This window comes from Delphinapterus leucas, unplaced genomic scaffold (genome assembly GCF_059928025.1).
Source record: "Delphinapterus leucas isolate spDelLeu-1000000601 "Yukka" unplaced genomic scaffold, BTC_Dleu_Yukka2 spDelLeu_asBTCV2_sq25, whole genome shotgun sequence".
In the NCBI taxonomy this organism is placed as follows: domain Eukaryota; kingdom Metazoa; phylum Chordata; class Mammalia; order Artiodactyla; family Monodontidae; genus Delphinapterus; species Delphinapterus leucas.
Window position 1 is genome coordinate 16,767,996 of NW_028322234.1, and position 24,009 is coordinate 16,792,004.

At 55.3% G+C, this 24,009-nt stretch overlaps 1 protein-coding gene across 6 annotated transcripts; it reads right to left on the minus strand.

The window, feature by feature from the left end:
- Positions 1 to 110: 110 nt before the first annotated feature.
- Positions 111 to 20,103, minus strand: TLE2 (TLE family member 2, transcriptional corepressor). Of its 6 annotated transcripts, none has more exons than XM_089905680.1 (21): positions 19,778 to 20,103; positions 19,603 to 19,700; positions 19,156 to 19,219; positions 18,636 to 18,680; positions 16,131 to 16,193; positions 13,886 to 14,041; positions 13,711 to 13,785; positions 13,308 to 13,491; positions 12,947 to 12,966; positions 11,262 to 11,369; positions 10,869 to 10,913; positions 10,138 to 10,287; positions 8,481 to 8,619; positions 7,486 to 7,646; positions 6,353 to 6,429; positions 5,370 to 5,619; positions 4,693 to 4,940; positions 4,416 to 4,563; positions 2,685 to 2,835; positions 1,809 to 1,885; positions 111 to 401 (listed from the first exon to the last, which is right to left on the minus strand). In XM_089905680.1, exons 1-21 carry the CDS (start codon positions 19,799 to 19,801, stop codon positions 294 to 296), a joined length of 2,391 nt encoding a protein of 796 aa, XP_089761806.1. In that variant the 5' UTR covers positions 19,802 to 20,103; the 3' UTR covers positions 111 to 293. The 6 variants fall into 6 exon arrangements, with proteins under 6 accessions (XP_089761806.1, XP_089761803.1, XP_022412835.2 ...); XM_089905677.1 differs by having other exon boundaries at positions 13,308 to 13,488; positions 19,778 to 19,903; XM_022557127.2 differs by lacking the exon at positions 13,886 to 14,041 and having other exon boundaries at positions 19,778 to 20,099.
- Positions 20,104 to 24,009: the final 3,906 nt, after the last annotated feature.

Below are 24,009 nucleotides of genomic sequence, written 5' to 3' on the forward strand. Positions count from 1 at the left end.
TCCAGGTGAGGAAAAAGAGGCTGACACAGCCAGCAAGTGGCCTTCCCTCCGGAACAGTGCCCAGAAAGAGCAAAGGTGCCTGGCTCCTCAGCCCAAGACAGAAAGGCGGCTGTGATAAATACATTTATTTCCCCAAAGTCCCCCTGCACATCTGGTCCCACATCCAGCAGGGGAGGACGTAAGGGGGTCAGCCAGAGAGCAGATGAGATTTGGTGCTCAGAGTAGGACTGGAGAGGCGGTCCTGGCTGCCTCTCCCTCAGGAGTTAGGCCAGGGGTGCAGGAAGAGTGGTGTCTCAGTAGACAACCTCATACACGGTGGCCTTCTTGTCCCCAGAGCCTGTCACGATGTACTTGTTATTCCCGGAGATGTCACAGCTCAGCACGGAGGATGACTCCTTGGACTGTTGACAGGGAGGGGAAGGGGGAGAGAGAAGGGAGAGTGAGGCACGGCCAAGGCCAGCACGGCCAAGGCCAGCACGGTCTGGTTCGTGCTCCCGACCACCTGCAAGTTCAGAGCAAAGAGGCAAGGAGACTGCCCACAAGGGTGAATCTGTGGTCCAGGCTGGGCCCAAGATAGGACTCAGGGGAGTCCTATCAGCGTGGGGAGCCTAGCAGGGGGGAGGGAAGGAGGGTGACACATTTTCCAGAGAAAGGTCCTTTGGAGCTGAGCCTCTGGACAGGTGACAATGCTCCTGGGAAGAGTGAGACCTCGGTTCTCTGGAACAGGAGAACTGCCCTTTCCTGGGAAGCTCAGAGAGGGTGTGCACCAAGCATGAGGCCACACAGCACAGCAGAGGGCTGAGCTCACAGCAGGATGACCTACACCAGCGCTCTGCAAACTTTTTCTGTAAAGGGGCCAATAGTAAATTTTTAGGTTTTGACCTGAAAGCTCATTTAAGTCCAAATGTGCTCTGGCCATAGGTCCAGAGACCAAATCAGTCTGTGTTACATCATCTCCTTTTTCTTTTACAACCCTTTAAAAAATGTAAAAACCACTCCACATCCAGCAGGATGGCTATAAGAAAGACAACAGAACAAGCATCGTTGAGGATGGGGAGAAATCGGAACTCTCACACTCTGCTAGTGGGAACAGAAAATTTGGAAAACGGTCTGGCAGTGTCTCCAAAGATTAAACAATTATCAGCAATTCCACTCCAAGATATCTGCCCAGGAGAAATGAAAACATGCATGCACACGAGAACTCGTACATGAATGTTCACAGCAGCCAAAAAGTGGAAACAACCCTAGTGTCCATCGACGGGTGATGGATAAACACAATGTGGTCCATCCATACAGTGGAATATTAGCCTTAAAAGGGAAGGAGATTCTGACACCTGCTACAACGTTCATGGACCTTGGGAACATGACGCTCAGTGAGAGAAGCCAGACACAAAAGGATAAATCTTGTGTGATCCCACTCATATGAGTCATCAAATCCATAGAGACAGGAAGTAGACAGTGGGGGCCAGGGGCTGGGGGAGGGGATGGAGAGTCAGTATTTGATGGGGACAGAGTTTCAGTCCGGGAAGATGAGAAAGTTCTGGGGATGGATGGTGGGGATGGTTGCGCGACAGTGTGAATGTGCTTAGTGCCGCTGAGCTGTGCGCTTACAAATGGTTAAAATGGCAACTTTTATATATATTTTATCACAATTAAAAACAAAAACAGGTTGTGCACAGATGTGGCCCTCGGACTGACCGCTCTGCTTTAGTAGCTCGTGGCTGGTGGGGACACTTCCCTGTTCAATCCCCACTGGGTCCCCAGGCACCTGGTGTCCTGCGGGGCTGGGGACCTCAGACACGAAGTACCTGGAAGATGCTGGCTCCATACGGCGTCCTCCAGGCATTGAGCAGGTTGTCTTTGCCGGTGCTCACGAACCACCGCCCTGGGGGAAGGAGGGCAGGGAGTTCAGGAGGGGGGCAGACTGGAGGAAGCCAGGGCTGGGGGCTGCGGGCAGAGTCGGGGCAGCCTGGTCTGGCCTCTCTTCTCGCTCCCTTTCTCACACCTCTGCCCGTCTCTGGGGGATAGGAGGCCCCTTAGCTGATGCTCGAGCTTCCCCGCCACATTCCAGATACTGAAGCCAAGGCCTCAAAGGGCTCCAACTGGCCTTCAAGAAGGGGGAGCCCCAGGAGAACGTTGCCAGATAAAAACAGGGTGCCCAGTTACATCTGAATCCGAGATCAACCACACATCATTTTTAGTACCGGTGGGTCCCATATAGTACATTATCTGTTTGTTCGGGGTTTTTTTTAAGTATATGTAAGTTCCATGAAATACTTGGGACATATCTATACTAAAAAAAAAAATTAAAATTTTAGTGTAAGTATATCCCATGCAATATTTGAGATATATCTGCACTAACACATTAGTTGCTTTTTAGTATAAGTATGTCCCACGTATTTGAGGGACATACTTATGCTAATAAATTATGTGTTGTTTAGTGTAAGTATGTCCCACAAAATACTTGGGATCTACTTACTTATGCTAACTAATTCTTTGTCCTTTAGAGTATGTCCCATGCAATACTTAGAATGGGACAAGTAAGGAATGACTGCTGTTTACCTAAGATTCAAATTAAACCAGGGATCCTCTTTTTCTGTCGTGGGTTTTTTTTGTTGTGGTTGTGTTTTGGCAACCCTGCCCCAGCAGCCCGGAGTCCCCACCCCAGACCGGCAGACACACACCACAGGAGGCGAATTTGAGGGAGAGCACACAGCTCTCGTGAAGATGCAGCTGGTATTTCTCGGGCTTTCGGACGTGCAGGATCTCCACGTTGCTGCTCTCCATGCCAACCGCCAGCCAGTCCTGGTTGGGGCAGTGGCCCAGGGAAAAAATCTGGGGGTGAAGAGGGAAGACAGGAGATGAAAAACCCCTTGGGATGTGGGGGGGATGCCCAGAGCTGGGGGGCCAGGGCGGGGAGGGGAGATGTCCAACACTCTCCCGCTGCAGCTCCCGCGTGGAGAAGCAGCTGGCCCTGGGCCTGGAGCACAGCAGGCAACTGCGTGTTGAATCATTAATATTAATCAGAATTACACGGAACCCTGGGGCCTCATATCCATTATCTGCTCTGAACGCACAACAGCTCTGGGAGGGAGGGAGGGAGGGAGCGGGCGAAGCCAGCAAGGACGGTAGCTCCCCTTTAGCAGATGGTGGAAGGGAAGCTGAGGCCACATCCAGCTCAAGGTCATATAGCAAGTCCATCAAAGACCAGGCCTTCTGACTCCCAACTTGGAAATTTCCCCACTTGGCAACACCAATTTTTACTTTGATTTGAAAGTACGTGGTGGCTACATAAGTCTGTGCCCCATGCCCAGCGCTGCACAGAGAGGCATAAGACCCTGACCCATCCTAAGCCTCTCAAAGTCTTACTGACAAATGAGACATGTGTGGAAAGAACCATAAATTCACAGCAAAGCCTGGAAGGTTTCACGTGTTCCTGGACATATAGAAGTGTTCCTGTATAAAGAAGGGCCCGGTGGGATGGGAGATATTCACCATGGGATCACCAGATACATATGCCACCCATCTAAATTTTGGGGACACGGGATGGACAACTATACCCACCTGCACCCCTGATTTCCCTATCAAAGGAAGCTTCAAGCTAAAGAAAAGGTAAAAAAAGAAAGAGTTCGGGGGCTAGTGCCCACCAGATTTCAAGGAGGGGGCAAACTGGAGATGGGTTTTGAAGGATGTGTAGGAGTTTACCAATGGGAGAAAGGAAAGGAAAGGCACATCAGCCAGAGAGAACTGTAAGTGGGGAGGTCCAGAGGTATCACATGGCATGGTGTGTGTGAGACTAGAGCACAGAGGTCTTAAAGAACAGGCCAAGGAGCTCACAACCTGCCCCTAAGGCAATGGGAGACAGGATCTGGGTCCAGGGTATCTGGAGACCTGTCCTTGACTCTTTGCTCAGCCCTGGGGAGCCCCATGATTCTGTCCAACCCCTTCACCACATCCTTCAATCTGGCCTTCCACAGCACCCCCAATAGAGACCTCTCTGTGTCCGGCTCCTATCTGTCCCCTGGGGTCAGCAGCTCCCCCACGATGAGTCCTGGTGGGGGGAGGTGGTCAAGAGCTCTCAGTAGGGTCAAGGGGTTGAAGGCTGGCAGGAGAAACCAGCTACACAAGAGACAAAGGAACAGAGGAATGGCTTGGCAAGAGCATCTGGGAAGACGATCTGAGGGTCTTAGTAGCCCCACAGCTTGATACAAATCAGCTCCTTTGTGCTTCCCTGTGCTGTCTTTGAAGAATTAAAGAGGAAGGTCTGTGAATTTGTCTCAAGGACAAGAAAGATGGGCACAGAGAGCAGGTAGTTGGTCCTGCCCGGCATCTGGAAGTGGGTGCCTCAGGGGGAGAGGAAGGGAGGCCGGATTCCTGGAGCTTGTGTCCCCCTTCTGCCAGATCCCGTGCGGCACCTGGGAGCTGAAGTCATGCTGCTGCAGCTGGCGGCCCTCCCGCAGGTCCCAGCAGCGCACGGTGTTGTCCAGGCCCCCTGTCCAGAGCCGAGTGCCGTAATCAGAAATGTCGATGCAGCTGGCCCCATCCGTGTGGCCCTGGAATTGCCTGGAGGAAGGAGGGCCCAGGTGTCCATCCTGGAGGAGGTGCTGTTCCAGCATCCTCCCAGGCCGCTCCCACAGCACAAAGGGGAGACGGCAGGGGCTTGCCCGAGGTCACAGGGCACCGGCCACCCACCTGACCATGGTCTGGTTCTGCAGGTCCCAGACCACGATGTTGCCGTCGCTGCAGCAGGAAAAGCAGACCTTGGCGTCGGGGCTGACGGCCAGGGCGTAGCAGGCGGGCGCCGAGGAGGTCAGCTCCGCCTTGATGCGAGGGGTAGGGGCCGCCAGGTCCCAGATGGACAAGGTGCTGGCCTCACCACCCACTATCAGACTCCGGCCGTCTGGCAGCAGCTTGCAGGAACGAATGTAGTTGTCCCGGTTCTGGGAGGGGAGAGAAGCAAGGGCGTGGGGTAGCACCCTCAGCCATGCCTGCCAGAGCCCAGCTGAAAAAACCACCCCAGTAGGTCTGTAAACTCTGCCCCTGGTTGGCCTATAAGCGCCACCCTACTGGCCTTAATCTCCAATCCTGTTGGACTGTAAGTTCCACCCTCATTGGCCTATAAATCCTGCCCCTGGTTGGCCCATAAGCTCCACCCCACTGGCCCATAAGCCCCAACCCTGTTGGGCTATAATCTCCACCTGTGGGTGCCCTAAGAGCTCTGCCCCAAATTGGCCAACAAGCCCCACCCTGGTTGGCCTATAAACTCCACCCATTGGCCTATAGCCCCACCCCTAGGTGGCCTGTAAGGTCCACCCGGGTCGGCCTATAAGCCCCGCCCCGCTGGCCTGCAAGCTCCGCCCCGCCCTCACCAGGCAGTCCAGCTGAGCCACTGGCGTCTTGGCGCCCGGCTGGCCCACGTCCCACACCTTCACACAGCCCTTGCCGCCCGTGTACACATGCTGCGTGGTGCCGCTGATGGTGACCGCGCAGACCACCTCGCCGTGCGCCAGCGTGTGCAGCTGCCGCGCGTGCCGCGGGATGCCGGCGCCCACCAGCGCGTCAGAAGGGAAGGGCACCGGCTGCATCTGCCCGTCCGCAGACACATGGAAGGAGTACGCCCTGGACGGGAGGTGGGGCATGACGCACGGGGAGCCGGGACCCTCCCCACCCTCACCCCCCTGCCTGTGCCCCCATGCGTTTAGGGACGGGGCCCCAGGATCAAAGGTCAGCGTGATACTGAAGAGGAAGGGGTCCGGCCGTGGCCTAGTGCATGGTAAGCAAGCACTTAGTGAATCTCCGTGGAACAGAGGATCCAGGAAGATGCCCTGTGAGCTCCAGAGAACGCAGTCCAATAGCAGCCACCAGCCACAGGGCCAGTTAAATTGAAAGAAATTTAAAATTTCAGTTCCTCAGTCGCAGTGACCACATTTCAAGTGCTCAAAAGCCACAGATAGCTGATGGCAATCAGATTGGACAGCTGTAAGTGTAGAACATTCCCGTCACGGCAGAAAGTTTTACTGATCTTGGGGCCGGGTCATTCTCTGGGGTGGGGCAGTCCTGTGCATTGTAGTGTGTTGAGTATTATCCCTGGCCCCCCACCCACTAGAGGCTAGAAGCACTTGGGTGTGACAACCAAAAATATCACCAGACATCACTAAATGTCCTGGGGTTGGGGGGGGCAGTAAGGAAGCACAAAATCTACCCCCTACATAACCCTCTCTACAGAGAGCAACTCCGGGAGCCCCGATTATCTTACAGAAGAGACTTTCTGGAAAGGCAGCAGGGAAGCCCAACACCCACCCCACAATGTAAGCACCTGAGAGGAGGCAGGGAGCCCCACCCTGGTACTCACGGCTTTCCCCCAGGGATGGTGGGCAGGGAGGAAGAGATGGACGACCCTCGGAGATGTGGATGAGACTCAAATGCCATCTGCCAACATGCCAACGGGGGTGTCATGGGCGGATGACTCAAACCCACAACTGCCCTCTCCCATGCTCACTTGCCATATTCCTCTCTGTTTATCAGAGAACACACCCCCCAATTTGTTTATCAGCCCCTCCCCAAGAAAGGGGAGATGCCCTTTCCTTTACCCATCCTACAGATGGGAAAGTGGAGGCTTTCACATGAGGGAACCCCAAGATCTCTGGCTGGGGAATCCTACGGCCCCAGAGGTGGAAGGATCCTGATGAATCTTCTGTCCAATGCACAGAACAGGGGTCAGCAAACTCCAGCCCCCTGCTTGTTTTCATAAATAAAGTTTTATTGGCACATAGCCATTCCTGTATATGTTGTCTATGGTGGCTTTTGAGCTATGAAGGCAGAGTTGAGTAGTTGTGATAGGGATCAACTGGTCTGCAAGGCCAAAAATACTTACCATCGGGCCCTTTACAGAAAACACTGCTGACCTCTGTTCTACAACACCCCTTGCAAGTGCCCACCCAGCCTCAGGCCTTGAATAACTCCAATGACAGGCATTTTATTCCCTCTGGAGGCATCTACACCCACTGCAGGATGGCTCACTCTAGCAAGCATCTGTCCCAGTACTGCCCTCTGGGGCCCACGCACCAGCTCAGGAGTCTCATGCCTCTCCTTCAACTCTTTCCCATGGTACATCACTTCCAGTCCTCTCCCTGGGGTAGTCCTTCCTCTACAATCTACCAGAATCACCAACGTCCCTTAAAAATCAGGGCAAACAACTGCACACCAGGCTGAAGCACACCCTCACATCCCATGGCTGAGGTTCTCTGGTTCTCTTAACGCAACATAATCACAGTTGTTTCTTCCACAGTCACAGGTGCTTATTTGTATTAAGCTTGTGGGACTACTGAGACCCTCAGATCATCTTCCCACATGCACTTGCCAGGCCAGGACTTTCCTCTCTTTCCCAATTCCCTGGTCTTTGGGTGTGTACCTGGTTTCTCCTCCCAGCCCCCAGCCCCTGGGCCCTGCTCACACCTCCTGGCATCTCCCACCCTGACGACTCACCATGGGGGAGCGTCCATACATCACAGAGCCGCTGACCTGGGGGGACAGGTGGAGGCTGACGTAGGAGCTGGGCACAGAGAGGTCCCCATTAAGGGCGCTGTGGGAGCCCAGGCTGAAGGATGTGGTGAAGGGACTGGACAGGGTCAGGGGACTCCTCAGGGCTGAGAGAGAAGAGACAAAGACAGATCTTCAGACACGTTGGATCCAGATCCTGCCTTCCACTGCCTTGGGGGAGCTCCAGGGCTCTCATGCTCTGGCCCAGCATCCACCATACCCTGTCCTATCTCCAGACATTTACAGCTGCTGTTCCCTCTGGCCAACAAGCCTTTCCTTTTCCTTTTTCAGTTATTGAATTCTTACTCATCCTTCAAAACCCAGACTCAATGTCCAGCAACATCTCAGGAACATCCTTGAGCCTCCCCACTCCACCCCTTGCCTCCAACCTGGCCCATCTTGGGTCCCTTCCTCCACCCCAGACCTGATCACACAGAGCTGGGAATTTTGGGGTCTGGGTCTCCTCCCCCACCACCTGGGAGCTCCCTGAAGGCAAGTTCCAGGGCTAGTTTCTTTCTGGGACTCCAGAACCAGCCAAAGCCCGGCCATAAGACAGAAAAGAGGAGCACTGTCATCCCCATATTAATGATGGGGAAAGTGAGGCTCAGAGAGGTTGATCACTTGCCCGAGGTCACACAGCTGGTGAGTGTCCAAAGCTGGCCTGAAACCCAAGCCTGTCTAACTCCAAAGCTTGTCTCTCCAGCACTGGGCTGAAGCCCCAGAGCAAGTCACTTCCCCTCTCTGGGCCTCAGTTTCCCTTGTCTGGGCCAAGACAATGAAGAAACGGAGGCCCAGAGTGAGGCAGTGTCTATTCTGAGTCATGGAAAGGGCAAGGCAATGCCCCAGCTGGAATCCACACGTCCTGCCTCCCCCACCCCCCACCATTGTTTAGAACTCCCCGGAAAGGAGGCCTGTCCTGGCAGGCACCAGCAGGTGCTCACCAATACTGTCCGTGGAAGGTGCTGGCTTGGCCGCGAGCTGGCGGAGGTGACTGGCAGAGCTGGGCCCAGGGGTGGACGCGTCCTGGGGCGGGGAGGAGTCTGAGGACTTGGAGGCAGGGGTGCCGGCAGGAAGATCGTTCTGGGGGAGAGAGGGCAGCACTGAACACCCCCAGGCACCTGGTGCCTTGCAGCCCAAGGATCTGGGCAGAAGGTGAGTTGGAGGAGGGAGTACACCTGGAGCAGGCCAGGGCTAATGCAGGGACACACACACCAGGGGAGCGGGCCCCACAGCCGACCTCCTGAGCATGGGGCCCGCTCCCCTGGTGTGTGTCCCTGCACGCATCGGAACACCAGGCGGGCGCCTGAGCGTCCACCCCACGGGGTGCACACACGTGCGTGCCCACGGGAACCCAGGCAATCTTGGGAGAACTGCGCATGCGGGTGATAAGGTACACAGGGCAACCACAGGGTAAGGGATGCGGTGAACATTCCTACATCTGGGGCATGGTGGGTGCACAGGGATCACCAGAGAAGGCGATGCACAAAGTTAGAGGCTGGCGCATCCTTCAGGGCCAAGGAACAAACTCTAGGATGGGCTCTCGAAGTAGGAGACCACAGTATGCTCCCAGATGCAAGACCCTCACCCGGTACTGCTGGGCACTCCCTTGCTCCCCACGAGGAGCTCCCCCACTGCTGTCCGTCCCCGTGGGGACCCTGGAGGAGAGGGGAAGCCGGACCTCCTTCACGGAGGAACAAGCTCTGTCTCGGCTTCCCGCCGTTGCTTCCTTTGCCTTTCAAGAAACTTCACATCCTCGTCTTGTGTGGGCTGCACCCTATCCTTCCTTTACAAGGTCACACATTTTGTGACAGCCACACTCACACACCCACGACAGGGAGTGGATGGTGCCAACGTGGGGACCGGGGGGGGGGGGGCTTCTCCATTAGAACAGCGCTGCCCCTCCCCCTCTTTGTCTCCTTGGAGTGGGAGGAGGGCACAAGAGATGCGATGGGAGCCCCAACCTTGGCGGTTGCCATAGCAACCTGCTGGGAGGGGAGGCCTAGAAACCGACACAGTCTCCCTGGTAAGGGCAGGGCAGGGGTCTGGGGAAGATTTGGGGGCAGGGACAAAAGGAGCTGAATTGAGAATGCCTGGGGGAGTGCTTTTAGGTGGTCCATACAGCTGGCATTAAACATCAGGAGGCCCAAGGAGAGAGTTGTTCTGATACGGATCATCTTTTCTTGCAGGGACCACATCTCAGGTTGGGGCTGGTGTGTCCCCAAGGCCTTAACACTCCCAGGGCTGGAATCAGCCTGGCCAAGCCAGCAATTCTATAGTTTCACTGTGTTTATTTTCACCAGATTTCCTATTTATTGCAAGAGATACTTGGTTTCCACATAAGATGGTGAGCTGCCTTTTAATATTATTTACAAAGTTGCCTTTTCAGATTTACTGCGGCTCCAGAGTGAGCCCACTTAGGAAAAGTTACTGGACTGATGTAGAGGCGTCTTTTAGGAAGGCAGCAGAATAATCACTAAGGGAATCCTGGACCGCAACAGCCTGTTTCATTTCTCATCACTCCACACCTAATGTGGTAGAATCTGTTTCCAGGTCCCCAGGATGAATAAAATGAGTTTCAAGGCTTCCCCTACTCCTTACCAAGACGAGCTCCTTGGTTCTGGGGAGCGGTGAGCCAAGGCTGGAGGCCAAGGAGGCTGGACTGTCCACCAGGTCCCGACGGGCAGGGATGCAGATGGGTGCCTTTCCACATGGGGTGGTTGCTGGGCTGGGGGGCTCGGAGGGTTGGTCCTGGGTTGGAGGAGGTGATGATGAGTGGGGTGGGGGCGGGGTAAAGTGGCAGGTATAGAGAGGCCCTCTCTATACCCTGCTCGTGTTCTACCCCAACCTCTAGACTGGGCACCTAGGACCCACCTTGGGAGGATTATGAAACCTCCCTGAGCCTCAGTGGACTCAGCCGTAAAATGGGTTAAATGACATAAGCACACATAGCAAGGACTATATATGGGCTTGGTTTTGTTTTCCCCCATTGAACAGATGGGGAAAAGTGAGGCCGGGGAAGGGGGTGTCACTCTCCCAAAGTGACACGGTGAGCCAGGGCTTGAAGCCGCTTCCATTGCCCACATCCAGGGTTCTCTGGGTCTCAGTTTCCCCACCTGTGCTATGGAGAGGAGGTCAGCCTGGGGTGCCCCAGTTTCTCCTACTTCCCCTGGCCCCATGCCATCCCCATCCCAGCCATCCCATAGAGAGGAGAACACCAGGACACCCACTCCCTCTGGGCCCCCCAACTCCCCAGATAGCCCACTGCCTGCTCTGTGCCCAGACCTCCTAGTCCTGAGGTCAGAGTGGGAGGAGGTTGGACCCCGACTCACCTCGTCCACCACCAGGTTGTAATCGCTCTTGTCCTCATCACTCTCCTGGGGGGACAGTGGGGAGAGAGCTCACCCTGGCCATGCTCCTGCCTCCACGCCCCCTCACATCTCTTCAGGGGGGTTTGACTGGGATTCTGTGGTTTGGTTCATTTGCTCAAGTACAAAGGAGGCCGGGGGGAGGGGGGAATCCTTCAATGGAGGAGATGGAGCTGAGTGCCCAGGAGGTGCTGTGTGGCCTCACTTTACTCCTCTGTGCAGTGGGGGAAGAGCCAGAGACCAGGAGGCATCCTTACCTCCTTCCCAGCTCTCGACCCACAGGGGCAATCAATCTCTCAGGCTGGTCCGCCTCCCACACTGTCTGCCCACCCCAGTCCATGTGTGCCCCTCACTCACATAAGGTCCCGACAGATCCTTCTCCTCCGCTCTCTGCTTCCCATTGCCACCCGGGCCGCTGGGTCGCTCCTCTTCTGCCACACTCTCTGGGGGTGAGGGGGATGCACTCTGCAGAGACACAGGGCCCCAGACTGCGTCCTGGTCCAGCCAAAACCAAGGATCCCCATCACTGTTACTAGGATCTGTGCCTCAAGCTTCCCATCTGGGAAAAGGGACCTTCCGAGGGCAGACTCGGTGGGGTCATGACAACCACAAATGTCCCCAGACATTGCCCAGGGTCCCCTGGGGGGGGCACTAGTGTGAACTGAGATGAGCTCTAAGTGCAAAATGCATTCGGATCTTGGAGGCGTAGTACAAGAAAAAGAACGGAAAAGATCCCATTAAAACTGTTCTATGTTGGGAGTTTGGGTTTTGTGGGGGGCATGAGCCAACCTTGCAGGTCTCCTTGCATGACCCTGCAATAAACCTTTCTCTGCTCCAAAAAAAAACCCCAAAAAACAAAAAAACAAGACTGTTTTATGTTGATTACAGGTTGAAATATTTTAGATGCATTGTGTTAAATAAAATTTACTATTGAAATTCATTTCACCTGATTAACTTTTTTTTTTTTTTTTTGCGCGGTACGCGGGCCTCTCACTGTTGTGGCCTCTCCCGTTGCGGAGCACAGGCTCCGGACGCGCAGGCTCAGCGGCCGTGGCTCACGGGCCCAGCCGCTCCGCGGCATGCGGGATCTTCGCGGACTGGGGCACGAACCCATGTCCCCTGCATCGGCAGGCGGACTCTCAACCACTGCGCCACCAGGGAAGCCCAAACTTTTTTAATGTGCCTACTAGAAAATTTACAGTGATGTTTACACAAAGCTAAACGTGTGACTGAAACTGCATAAATAAACACACACACACACACACACACACACACACACACGAGTGCATGTAAAACCGTGAAGTGGGAATAAGCCCTGTGGGTTGCACCCATGTCTGTTTCCTGGCTTTGATATGGTATTTTAGTTTTGCAAGATGTTATCATTGGGTGAGGGGTGCACGGGACCTCCTTGTACATTTCTTTGCAACCTCCTGGGCATCTGTAATGATTTCAAAATTAAACAAGTTTAGGGCTTCCCTAGTGGCGCAGTGGTTGAGAGTCCGCCGCCGATGCAGGGGACACAGGTTCATGACCCGGTCTGGGAAGATCCCACATGCCGCGGAGCGGCTAGGCCCGTGAGCCATGGCTGCTGGGCCTGCGCGTCCGGAGCCTGTGCTCTGCAACGGGAGAGGCCACAGCAGTGAGAGGCCCACGTACCGCAAAAAAAAACAAAAAAAATTAAACAAGTTTTAAAAAATTACCTACAGGGCTCACATGATACTTCTATTGGTCAGCACTCTTGTATATGATAAAATGGAGTGGATGAGGGATAAATTAATGATGGAGGGATGGATGGAATGCTACCTGAGCATGCATTCATTTATTCAATTGCAAAAACTCGCTAGAGATGGAAAATTTAAAATAAATAAAACTCTAGTCTTATGGGCATCCCCCCCACCAAAAAAAAATGGCTACACAGTGTGAAAGCAGGATGTGGTCTCCTTCTGAGGCCCCTATCAGCTCAGAACAAGCAGCTTAAGCCACATGTGAAGACAAAGCAAATGTTAGATAAGAGGGCAAATCCCCCATGCCCCTCAACTTACCCTGCTCAGGGCTCTCTCCACTGACAGGCGGGGGCGTGGTGAAGAGAGAGAAGGAAAAAGAATGAGGTGTCTGTGCCACCGTGCCAGAGCGCAGAGCCCTCCACAGTGTATAAAACCCCCTTCCCAGCTCAGAAACCCCCTTCTCCTTCCAACACCCTTGCAAGGGGTGGACAATCCCTTCCCTGCACCATTCAGATAGATGCTCAGAGAGGGATAGAACTTGCCCAAGGACACATAGCCCACTGGGAACAGAGTTGAACCCGCGACCCTGCAGCCCCTTTGGTGAGTTTGATGGTCCTGCTATCCTCTCCTTGGGCCCCTGCGTGCCCCCAGCCCGCGGCATCTGGTGATGCCCACTCACCTCTGGACCCCTCGGCCTCCACTCCTGTCCGGTCCTCCTTGGCGACCGCGGCCAGCTGAGCCTGGGCGGCCAGGGCTCCCGACAGGGCCAGCAGCCCCGTGGCACTGCCGCCCACCAGCCCAGCCGGGCGAGGGGTGAGGGGCACAGGGGGGGCGTGGTGGGACAGTGGCTGGAGCTGCTGCTGCTGGAGAGGAGGGGGGTGGGCCAGGGGCGGGTGGGGGCGGGGCCCCGGCCGTGCCCTACCACCCCCACCAAGAGGCTATGGAGAGAGAGCCGGGACAGGCAGAGGTCCAGGCAGAAGGGGCACCCTTGAGGTCTCCAGGGCGGCCAGAGCCCAGGCCAGCTGCCCACCCGGCACCCCCAGCTTCACCACCCACGGCGGGGCGGGGGCCGGAAGACTCACGCCGATGAGGCTGTTCAGCTCCCCCACGGTCACCTGCTTGGCCCGCTCCACGGCCTGCAGGACCTGCTGTTGGTGCTGGGGGTGGGTGGGGGGAGGGCGCTCAGGAGAGCCCCCCATCTGCTCGGCAACCCCACCTCCCAGGCCACGCCCTCCGGGGCCCCTCTTCTTCTCTCACTTTTTTTTTTTTTGGCGTCGGGATCTTAGTTCCCTGACCAGGGATCGAACCCGTGCCCCCTGCCATGGGAGCGTGGAGTCCTAACCACTGGACCGCCAGGGAAGTCCCTTTTCTCGCTTGCTCTTTGTAGTTTCTTTCTCTCCCTCTCTCCCTTTCCTTTCAAAATCATGAAACAGACAAAGAAACAAAGCATTTAAGTGCAGTTCAAACTAATAATTAGAAATCGGGGTTTATACACCAGGGTCCCTCCCTGGGCACTGCTTACATGGGGGCCGGGTCACCCTCTGTGGGCGTTCGTCCCAGGCACTGTGGGGTGTGGAGCAGCATCCTTGGCCCCCCACTCACTCGATGCCAGGAGCACCCCCAGGGGTGATGACCACAAATGTCCCCAACATCACCCAGTGTCCCCTGGGGGCAGAGTCACCTCCAGTAAAGAACCACTGTACAAATCAGTACCCGAGTACCAACCACCCAGGTCACAAAATACAAACCGGCAGCCTCTAGAGGCCCCGTACGCCCCACCCTCGTCCCACCCTCCTTCCTCCCTCTCCCCACCTTCCTGCAGTGACAAAATGTCCTCAGTCTGCACTGTTGGATACGGAAGCCACATGTGGCCATGGGCACTTGATATGTGGCTGGTGCAACTGGGAACGGAATGCCTCCTTTAATTTAATTTAATAGAAATTTACATGTAAATTTAATGTAATACATTTTAAAAGAAATATAAATTAATACAAATGTAAATGGCCACACACGGCTGGTTGCTCCTGTGTGTGCTCTAAGGCCACTTGTGCACATGCAACTACCCAGGATGGGGATTTGGGCTGTGTGACACCGCTAAGGAGGTGTCAGGATGCTAACCAGGCGCTCCTGTACAGGTCATGCCTGTGAGAGCGTGTCCAGGCCATGGATTAGTACATTTTGACTGTAAAGGGCCAGAGAGTCAATATTTTCAGTTTTGCAGGCCAGAGGGTCTCTATGGAAACTCCACAACTCTGCCATTTTATGGGGAAAGCTGCCATAGACAATAAGGCCATGAGTGGGCATGGCTGTGTGCCAATAAAACTTTATTTACAAAACAAGCGAAGGGCCGGTAACTTGGCCCGCGGGCTGTACTTTGCTGACTCCTAGTCTAGAAGCATGGAATTTGCTGGGGCACCCATGTGTCTTAATTCACTCCTTCCTAAAGTCTTTTTACCCTGTTTCCTGTGGTTTTGGCCTTTCTCACTCCGGGCCACCTTGTCCCCATCCTGGGCTTTCAGACACCATCTCTAAGTCTGAGACCAGACAGAATCTCACTCCATCCCAAGAGCCCAGAAACCTCAGATTCAATGAGGTCCAAACCAAGAGGAGAACCTTTCCCTTTTTTGGTCCCCAACACAGTGAGGGCCCCCCTGTATCCACCCTGTGTCAGAATCCATCCTCTTGTCTCTCTGGAGACAGGATGCTCCAGATGGAAGCAGGAACAGGGGATGCAAAGGTCCTGAATAACTTGGGGCATTCGCACAAGGGCTAACTTTATTTTTTTAAGTTTCAATGAAGTGCTCATACTCTATAGTTTTATCTGCCCTGTTCCACCTTTTTGTACTATTGTGGTTACAAATACGTAAGAGTTACCCTTTTAACCATCTTTAAGTGCACAGCTCAGTGGCATTAAGTACATTCACACTGTCCTGCGACCAGCCCCACCATCCATCTCCAGAACTTTCTCATCTTCCCAAAAGGAAACTCTGTCCCCAGGAAACACTGACTCCCAACCCCCCTCCCCCAGCCCCTGGCCCCCACCATCTACTTCCTGTCTCTATGGATGTGATGACTCTAGGCACCTCCTATGAGTGGAATCAGACAGTATTTGTCCTTTTGTGACTGGCTGATTTCACTCAACATAATGTAGGGACAAAGTGCTAAGGACTAATTTTTATTGGATGTTTACTAAGCACCCAGCATCATCTTCACCACCTTGTACGTATCAACTGTTCTAAATTTCATGACAGAGGCACAGAGAGGGCAAGCCACTAGCCCAAGGCCACACAGCCAGGACTTGGACCGAGGCAGCCTGGCTGTAGGCTTGAGCCCCCCTCCTCCCCCTCAGCCAACACCCCCTCTCCATCCCTAAGGCCCCAGCCCAGCCAGTGCCCAGGCCCCCAGGCCACCCAGCAGAACCAGTGCCTGTGGCATCCAGCCAGACCCCCTCCCCCACCCTTCTTCCAGCTCCGCTCCCCATCCCCCCACCAAGCCCACTCACCTCCTGCGTCAGGAAGGGGATAATCTGAGCACAGATACCACTGAGGCGCTTCACAATCTCAGCCTGGCAGGAAGCAATGGGGAGGAGGCTTGGAGGGGAGGCTGTCAATCCAGAACCTCCACTCCAGGGCATAACAAGCCTTTGCAAAGCTTGGGGTGAGGGGCCTGTCACCCGCAGGTGCGAGTGTGGGGCACGGGCTCCGGGATAGACTGAGAGCCTGGCGAGGACATCGTCCACCTGATATCCAGGGCAGCCTTGAGCCGGAAGACAGGACAGACAGATCCACCATCCGCCAGACCCACTCAACAGAGATTTCCAGAAAGCAGCTGCGCAGCCACCCAGCGCAGACTGGGACCCCGAGAAGCTTTGAGTTTGAGCCCTGGCTGGGCCCAGGTCTCTCTCGGGCATGGCCCCTCTCTGGGTCGTGCCTGCGCCCAGGGGCTGTAGTCAGGGGTGATCCCAGAGCACCACACTCAGGGGTGTGATGCTGTGATATAAGAAATATACATTTGGGGGAAAAGAATTTAAAAAAGAATAGATACATGCATATTGTATAACTGAATCACTTTGTTGTACACCTGAAATGAACACAACATTGTTAATCAACTATAGTCCAATATAAAATAAAAAGTTAAAGAAAAAGAAAGAAATATACATTTGGTCTTTGCCTCAGTTCCCGGCACAGAGCTCCTAAACCCCTAGAGATTTCTGAGTATTAGAGGCAAGAGGAGCATCTTCTGTTATTCACAATAAGCCCGTTTCACCGGCACGTGAGTTTATTAAGAGGGATGGAACTTTCAATCCCACCCCCAACTCCGACCTCCGGGGAGTCAAGAGGAGCTGGAGATTGAGTCAATCACCAGTGGCCAGTGGTGAAATCAATCGTGCCTAGGTAATGAAGCCTCCCTAAAAACCCCTAACTGAAGTGGTTTCCAGAGCTTCTGGTGGGTGGACACATGGAGGTGCAGGGAGGGGGCGCCCGGAGCGGGCACGGAAGCTCCATGCCCTTCTCCATACCTTGCCTTGTGTATCTCTTCCATCTGGCTGTTCCTAAGTTATATCCTTTATCATGAAAGGGTGATAGTAAGAGCTTTCCCAAGTTCTGTGAGCCATTATAGCAAATTATCAGACCAAGGAGTGGGTCGCGGGAACCTTGATGTATAGCTGGTGGGTCAGAAGCCCAGGAGGTCTGGACTTGCGATAGGCATCTGAAGTGGGGGCAGTCCTGGGGGGCTGATCCCTGAACCTGTGGGGTCTACACTGACTCTGGGTAGTGTGTTAGGATTGAGCTGAAGTGTAGGACACCCAGCTGGTGTCAGAGCTGGAGAACTCGTTGGTATGGCAAAAGCAAAATATTTGGTGTCAGAGGATAGAGATAGGATACAAAGAGTGTGGTTTTACTTGTAGGTTTCACCTGGGACCGGGGCTGGGCCGGGGACGCCCATAGAGGCTGAACAGAGGGGAAGCATGTGGGTGGGTAAGGGGGTGTTTTGTCAGCCTGTGCTTTGCCTCTGCCTCAGTTACAGGAGTGCTGGGTGCTGTGTGTATCTGGGTGAGGTTTGTGTCCTCCATCTGCTACCAGGAGGGTGGAACGAAGGCTCCTAGGGCCGGTACCCTATCCCTTACCCTCCATCCTATAAGGGGATCTATCTCATGCACCCATGGGACCACACCACGCTCCAGGCATACAAGCCCCCCACCACCTACACCAGACGCAACAGAGCCCCCAGAGACCCAGAAAAGCACGCCAAGGCAGGTGCCCCCAGGCACTCCCAGTGTACCCCTACTTCTTCCCACCCACCAGAAAGACCCTAGGTTCTGCCCGTTTATTCTAATATTTGGATGGACAAAATCCAAGATTCCTTCAACCTCAGAATCTTGGGGTCCCTTTCATCCCCTTAGAAAACATCAGGGTGCATGGGTGGTAGAATCCTCGCCTGCCCTTAGAAACCATCAGAAAATCTTGAGCTCAGTCTCAGGATCTGGGGGTTAATCTTGAGCAACTGAAGTCAATTGCAGAACCTTCAGGTCTAACTCAGAACCTTGAGATCACACTCAGAAGCTGAGTACAATCTCAGAACCTCAGATCATTAGGGTTAATCTCAGAACATTCAAAACAGCGACAGAACCTTGGGGTCCATCTCAGACTCTCAGGATCCATCTCCAAATGTCAGACATGCTGATCTGAAAGGGACCTCTAAGACTGTCCGTCTGTCCCCCTCCTGGGACAGAAGTCCCTCCCCAGCCTGGCTGACCTGGCTGCTGGCTTCTGCTATGAACCTTCCTTGACAGGGACGCCTGGCCCCTGTCCACTGCCCGACTCTCTCGTAGACAAGATCTCCAGAAGTTCATTTTCCTTTCATGAGGCTGAAATCTGGCCCCCTGATCCCAGAGATTTCAGGATAAGACCTCTGTTCCCTGGAGCAGAGGGAGCGATGGGTCCCTCTCACAACTTCCATCCCCACCCCCCGCCACTGGACATCCTTACCCCCAACACACAGTTACCTGCTTATGCATTTCAATGTTGAGCCCGTAGGACATTTCATAGTACTGCAAAGAAAAAGCTGTCTGGCAATGTCCACCGTGCCCATGGATGTCCAGCTGCTCTGGGTGACGCTGGGTCTTCCAACAGCCTCCAGACTGGGGGGGATCACAGCAGGACCCAGAGCCTCCCAGCTCCTTGGGGGCCCAGAGGGGGAGCCCAGAGAAGAAAGCAGGAACCCCCTTCATTCTCCCCAAGGGAGTGGGGGAGGGGGGCAGTACCCAGATACCCTAGCCCCTCAGAGATGCTCATGAGGAAAGTGGGCATCCTTGCCTTATTGTTCTTAAGAGCTGGGAGGGCCCTGGGAGACAGCCTGAAATCCCAAGCTGCCCACTTTACAGATGAGGGAAAATGAGGCCCAGAGCAAGCCGGGGACTTGCCCCAGAGTGGTACTGGAGTCGGGGTTCACACCCCACGTGTTTTCACTCGCTCTCTTCCCCACTCTCCCCCACCCCCCCGCCCCATTTTGACAACCCGCCTTACCATGACATAATGTCGCTGCATTTCTGTCTTCTCACTGGCCAACTTCTCACACTCCAGCTTGAGGCTGGGAAGGAGACGGGGCATCGGCATCCCACTCTCCCTGCCCCCGCAGCAGGGACACCCACGGACCCCTTCTGGGCCAGTTTCCAAAGCGATGGGATTGGCTCTCCCCCGCCCCTCTTCCTCACACACACACCCCACCTCCCGCCCCCAGGCCCACCCCATCCCTTCCCAGGCTCAAAATGTCCCAGCACTGGACCATCCGTCCTCCTCACCTGCGATTCTACCTGGAAGCCCTCCCTCCCCACGCCCCTGGGGCTCCTCCCTCCTCCCTGCACACTGGAGGCCCCGCCCCTTCGCCCCAGCGGGCCCCGCCCTTCGCCCCCAGGTGAGCCCCCGGGTGAGATCCCGGGGCCCCTGGGGCGGGACGCCCCCGCCCCCCCTCACCTGTGGTACTGAGCCTGAAGAAACTGGAATTCTTCTTTGATGCGGTCGCAGATCTCCAAGATTGAGAACTTGAAGGGCTGGCCGGACTGAAGCGGGGTCTGGGGGTGGGAAGCCGGGGTCTGAGTTCCCGGACGCGCGACCCTCCCTACCCCCCGCAGCCCGGCCCCCCACTCACCGGGTGCCTTCCCTGGGGGTACATCCTGTCGATTCGCGAGGCCCCCCTTCCCACGCCGCCTGAGCTTGACGATATGGGGACGGGGGCGGAGAGGCGGGGGCGGCGGGATGGGGGAGAGACTGGGGTGGGGGGCTGCCCGAGAAAGAAGGGGGCAGCGGCGTGGGGCAGGGGACCCCGGAGTCCCCCGCCCCCCGAGCGAGCGCGCGGGGTCGCGGGGACCGAGGGGCGCCGAGGCCCCTGCCGGGCTGGGGGCGCGAGGCCGGCGCAGAAGGTCGGGCGAGCAGCGGCCGGTTTCAGAGGCGCGGGCGACGGGCCCCGCGCAGAGCCGCCTCCCTCCGGCGGGGCTCGGCCGGGAGCCGCGGGCAGAGCCGCCTTAAGGTGGCGCCGCCGCCCCCCGGCTCACCCGCCCCGTGCACCCCCGCGACCGCGGCCGCGGCCTTGGGACCAACCCCTCACTTGCACCAGGGACGAGCCGGGAAACTGAGGCTCGCGTCCAACCCCGCAAACGTCGCCCCCTCGCCCTCCCTGAGGGCCCATGAGAGAAAAGCGCAATAAATACCTAGTGGCCCACTGTGGGAGTAGCTTGGTGGGGAGGGGCAGTTGGGGGCCAGAAATGGCCTTTCTGAGGAAGTGGGCTAAGACAAGTGTCGGGAGGCAGCAGCCTGCCGAGTGCTGGCTGGGAAACCTGCCTGCACAGAAAGGGACCAGGTGAGGGATGGGGCTGGGGGGCAGAGCTAGGCCCTCGCCTTTTCCTGGCCTCAGTATTCGCATCTGTAAAATGGCAGAGGCAGGGGCTATTTTTAAAGGACACGGTACATGAACAGCCCTCAGCCTGGCCTGGCACAGAGTAGACTCCCAGAGCTGGGAGTTGGGTTCTGGTGGCCACCACCAGCAGACTGGGCTGTCTCCCCTTTCAGATGATGGGCTCCTAGAAAGCAGAGGTCCCAAGGAGGATGAAAACGAATCTCTGCCATCAGACTGAGGTCTCGCTGAGGGCACGGGCTCCATCTCCCATCGCAGACCACAAATATCCAGTGAGGTAGGAGGTGGGACATTCTTATTCCCATCATGCTTCTGAGAAACTTCAGGGTTGTTTGTAAAGTCAATCAACAAACACGTGTTTACAGCCTACTGTGGACCAGACACTGTTCTAGGCACTGGAGCTCAGCAGGGAAGCAGACAGAGAAAATCCCTGGCCTCCTGTTAATAGCTGCCCCTGTGTCATTGAGTAAGCAGAAGCATACAAAAGCCCTAACAAATTCATTGGGCATCTATGGCATGCCAGGCATCCTTCCAGGCACCAGGGTGGATGGAGAACAGATTCCTGCCTTCTCTGAGTTCAGGGGATAAGGCAAGATCACAGCTTGGAAATTATGAAGTTCTGTGTGCATACAAAGAGGAGTTTAGGGGGCAGTTATAGAGGTAGCGGAGGGAATCTACTTATCTGGGGTGTCTGGGAGAGACCTCTTGGAGGAGGTAATGTTGGAGATGAGACCTGGAGGATAAAGATGGGCAGCCATGGGAAGGGAGGGGAAGAGAGATCCTGAGGATAAAGATATGAGTGTGTATGTGTGTTAGAGGGAGTGAGTATTTGATGGCTCCCTATTGCCATCAAGATAAAATCCAAACTCCTCCCTCTTCCCACAAGGCCCTGCACAAACCCCCTCCCCACCCTCCCTTCCGTGATCCCAACTTCCTTCACTTTCACTCTCATTCACTCTGCTCCAGCTACACAGGCTTCTCCTGCTCACCTGGTACAGTCCTGCCCCAGGGCCTTTGCACTTCCTGCTCCCTTTACCTGGAATGCTGTTCCCTTGCTTCTCATCATTCAGGTCTCAGCTCAGATGTCATCTCCTCAGAAAGGCCCTTCCCGGCCACCCATCTAAGCAGTGCTCACCCACTCCACCCTGTAATTCTCAAACACTGCCTCCTATTCTCTCTCTTTCTAGGTCCTATCAGAGTTTGTTTCGTTTGTGTTTTGTTTTGACATGATTGTGTTTCTTCTTGGGTTGTTGTACTCATTATTTGGTTCCCTCGCTAGGTTGTGTAGGGACAGAGCCCGTCTTGGTGCCTGCAGAGACTGGCATACAGTAAGTGCTCAGTAAATGAACAGGCACTGGCGTGAGAAGAAGAAACAGGAGATTCAGCTAAAACCAGAAATCACTGGCCACACTCCTGCTGGGGAATTCTAAGAAACAGGGGGTTCCACAATTCCATGATGCCGAAAGTTCATCATTCCAAGTTTGGGGGCATCTGTGAAGTCCTAATTCCAAAACCTTTCCAGGAGGTGCCTTACCTCCCCTGGGAAGACAACAGGTCCCCTCTCTGGGCCACTAGTCCAAGCAGTGGTACCCCTTCCTCATCCTCTTCTCCTTCAGAGCCTCTGTCTTCTCCTGGGCCTTCTCTTGACAGAAGCCCTCCTCCTGGGGCTTCCCTGGTGGCACAGCGGTTAAGAACCCTCCTGCCAATGCAGGGGACACGGGTTCAAGCCCTGGTCTGGGAAGATCCCACACGCTGGGATCATCCCACAAGCCCGTGCGCCACAACTACTGAGCCCACATGCCACAACTACTGAAGCCTGCGCACCTACAGCCCATGCTCTGCAAAAAGAGAAGCCACCACAATGAGAAGCCCATGCACTGTAACGAGAGTAGCCCCTGATCACCACAACTAGAGAAAGCCCGCGTGCAGCAACAAAGACCCAATGCAGGGCTTCCCTGGTGGCGCAGTGGTTGAGAGTCTGCCTGCCGATGCAGGGGACGCGCGTTCTTGCCCTGGTTTGGGAAGATCCCACATGCCGCGGAGCGGCTGGTCCCGTGAGCCATGGCTGCTAGGCCTGCGCGTCGGGAGCCTGTGCTCCGCAACGGGAGAGGCCACAACAGTGAGAGGCCCGCGTACCGCAAAAAAAGAAAAAAAAGACCCAATGCAGCCAAAAAAAAAAAAAAAAAAGCCTTCCACCTCTTCAAGTTCAACAGCTCCTTCTTGACCCTCATCTCGCAGCTCTGCCCAGAGCAGCCTTTCCTCTCCCTGCCCCCATGCCCTCCTGATCTGTTGGCCCTCCTTCCTCTCTGAGGGCTGGTCCTCCTAGCCCAGTCACCTGAACGTCACCTTTGCCCACACCTCTGGTTGCCCAGGCTCTGAGCCACCATGTTCTCTTGGAGGCTTCAGGCATCACCTTCATGGAGATGGTTCCAAGCTCTGGCTCCACTCCTGGTCCTACCCTGAGACCCAGCCCTGTGAGTAGAGCCACCAAATAATGGATGTCCCCTTGGATGTTACCCAGGCCACTAGATGCAGCACCTTCGCCCAGACCTGTCCCTCACCCTGTCGGGCCCCAGTCCACCCTGATCCCCCAGGACAGAGCATCAGCCTAGCCTCTTTTCTCCCCTTCTCCTGCCATGCAACCCTGCTCCCCATTCACACAGCCCCCTACCTGCACCAGCCCTTCATCCTCTCCCATCTGGACCTCAAGCCACCTTCTCACTCTGAGCAGCTTTCACTATTGTCACCTTCTGTTTGAGTCTGGCCCTCCCTCACTTAAAACCCTCCCATGGCTTCCTATGGTCCTTGGGACAAAGTTCCAGATCTTTAGGCAAGCAAGCATCAGATGCCCTGCACCACCTGGCCCAGCCCAGCTTCACTTCCCTCCACCTGTTCAAACACTCTCTGATCTGGCCACATCAGCCAGATTACCTAATCTGTGCTCCTCCCCACCTCTGGGTCTTTGTTTATGTTGTTATCTCTTTCTAGAATTCCCTCCCTCTCCTTTTCTGCCCGGAGAAAATCCATTCTGTCAAAGCCCAACCCAAAAGGCACCTCCTCCAGGCAGCTTCTCCGAAAGGCATCTCCCCCTCCACACACAGACTGTTTAAAGTTGGCAGGTACATGGGTATTTATTCTATAAACACCTCTTCATGGGGAAGATGATGGGGCCCTGGCGAGGACCAGCCCCAGGCCTAGCCTGGGAGGTTCCCAAGGTGGGTGGGACAGAGCTGAGGACACACCACAGGCCCACCTAATCAGTGCCAGGAAAACGGAGTGCCCAGGGCCTAAAGGACCCAGAGGACGAACAGGAGCTCTGCCTGGTGAGTTCAGAGAAGGCTTCCTGGAAGAAGGGACTTTTACCCATCAGTTTTTAGATCCCTCAGCCAGGCACACTCCACAGGGGAGGGTAAATACAGATTTGTGGATTGCCTGAGAAGCCACAAAACCACACACACACACACACACAC

Excerpts from the sequence above, each read along its gene's own strand:
- TLE2 (XM_089905680.1), bottom strand. The coding sequence starts at position 19,801 with ATGTACCCCCAGGGAAGGCACCCG. Across the intron at positions 19,220-19,602 it reads CTTCAGGCTCAGTACCACAG|CCTCAAGCTGGAGTGTGAGA; the intron begins GTGAGGGGGGGC and ends TCTCCTTCCCAG. Across the intron at positions 12,967-13,307 it reads GGAGGCCGAGGGGTCCAGAG|TGGAGAGAGCCCTGAGCAGG; the intron begins GTGAGTGGGCAT and ends CCCGCCTGTCAG.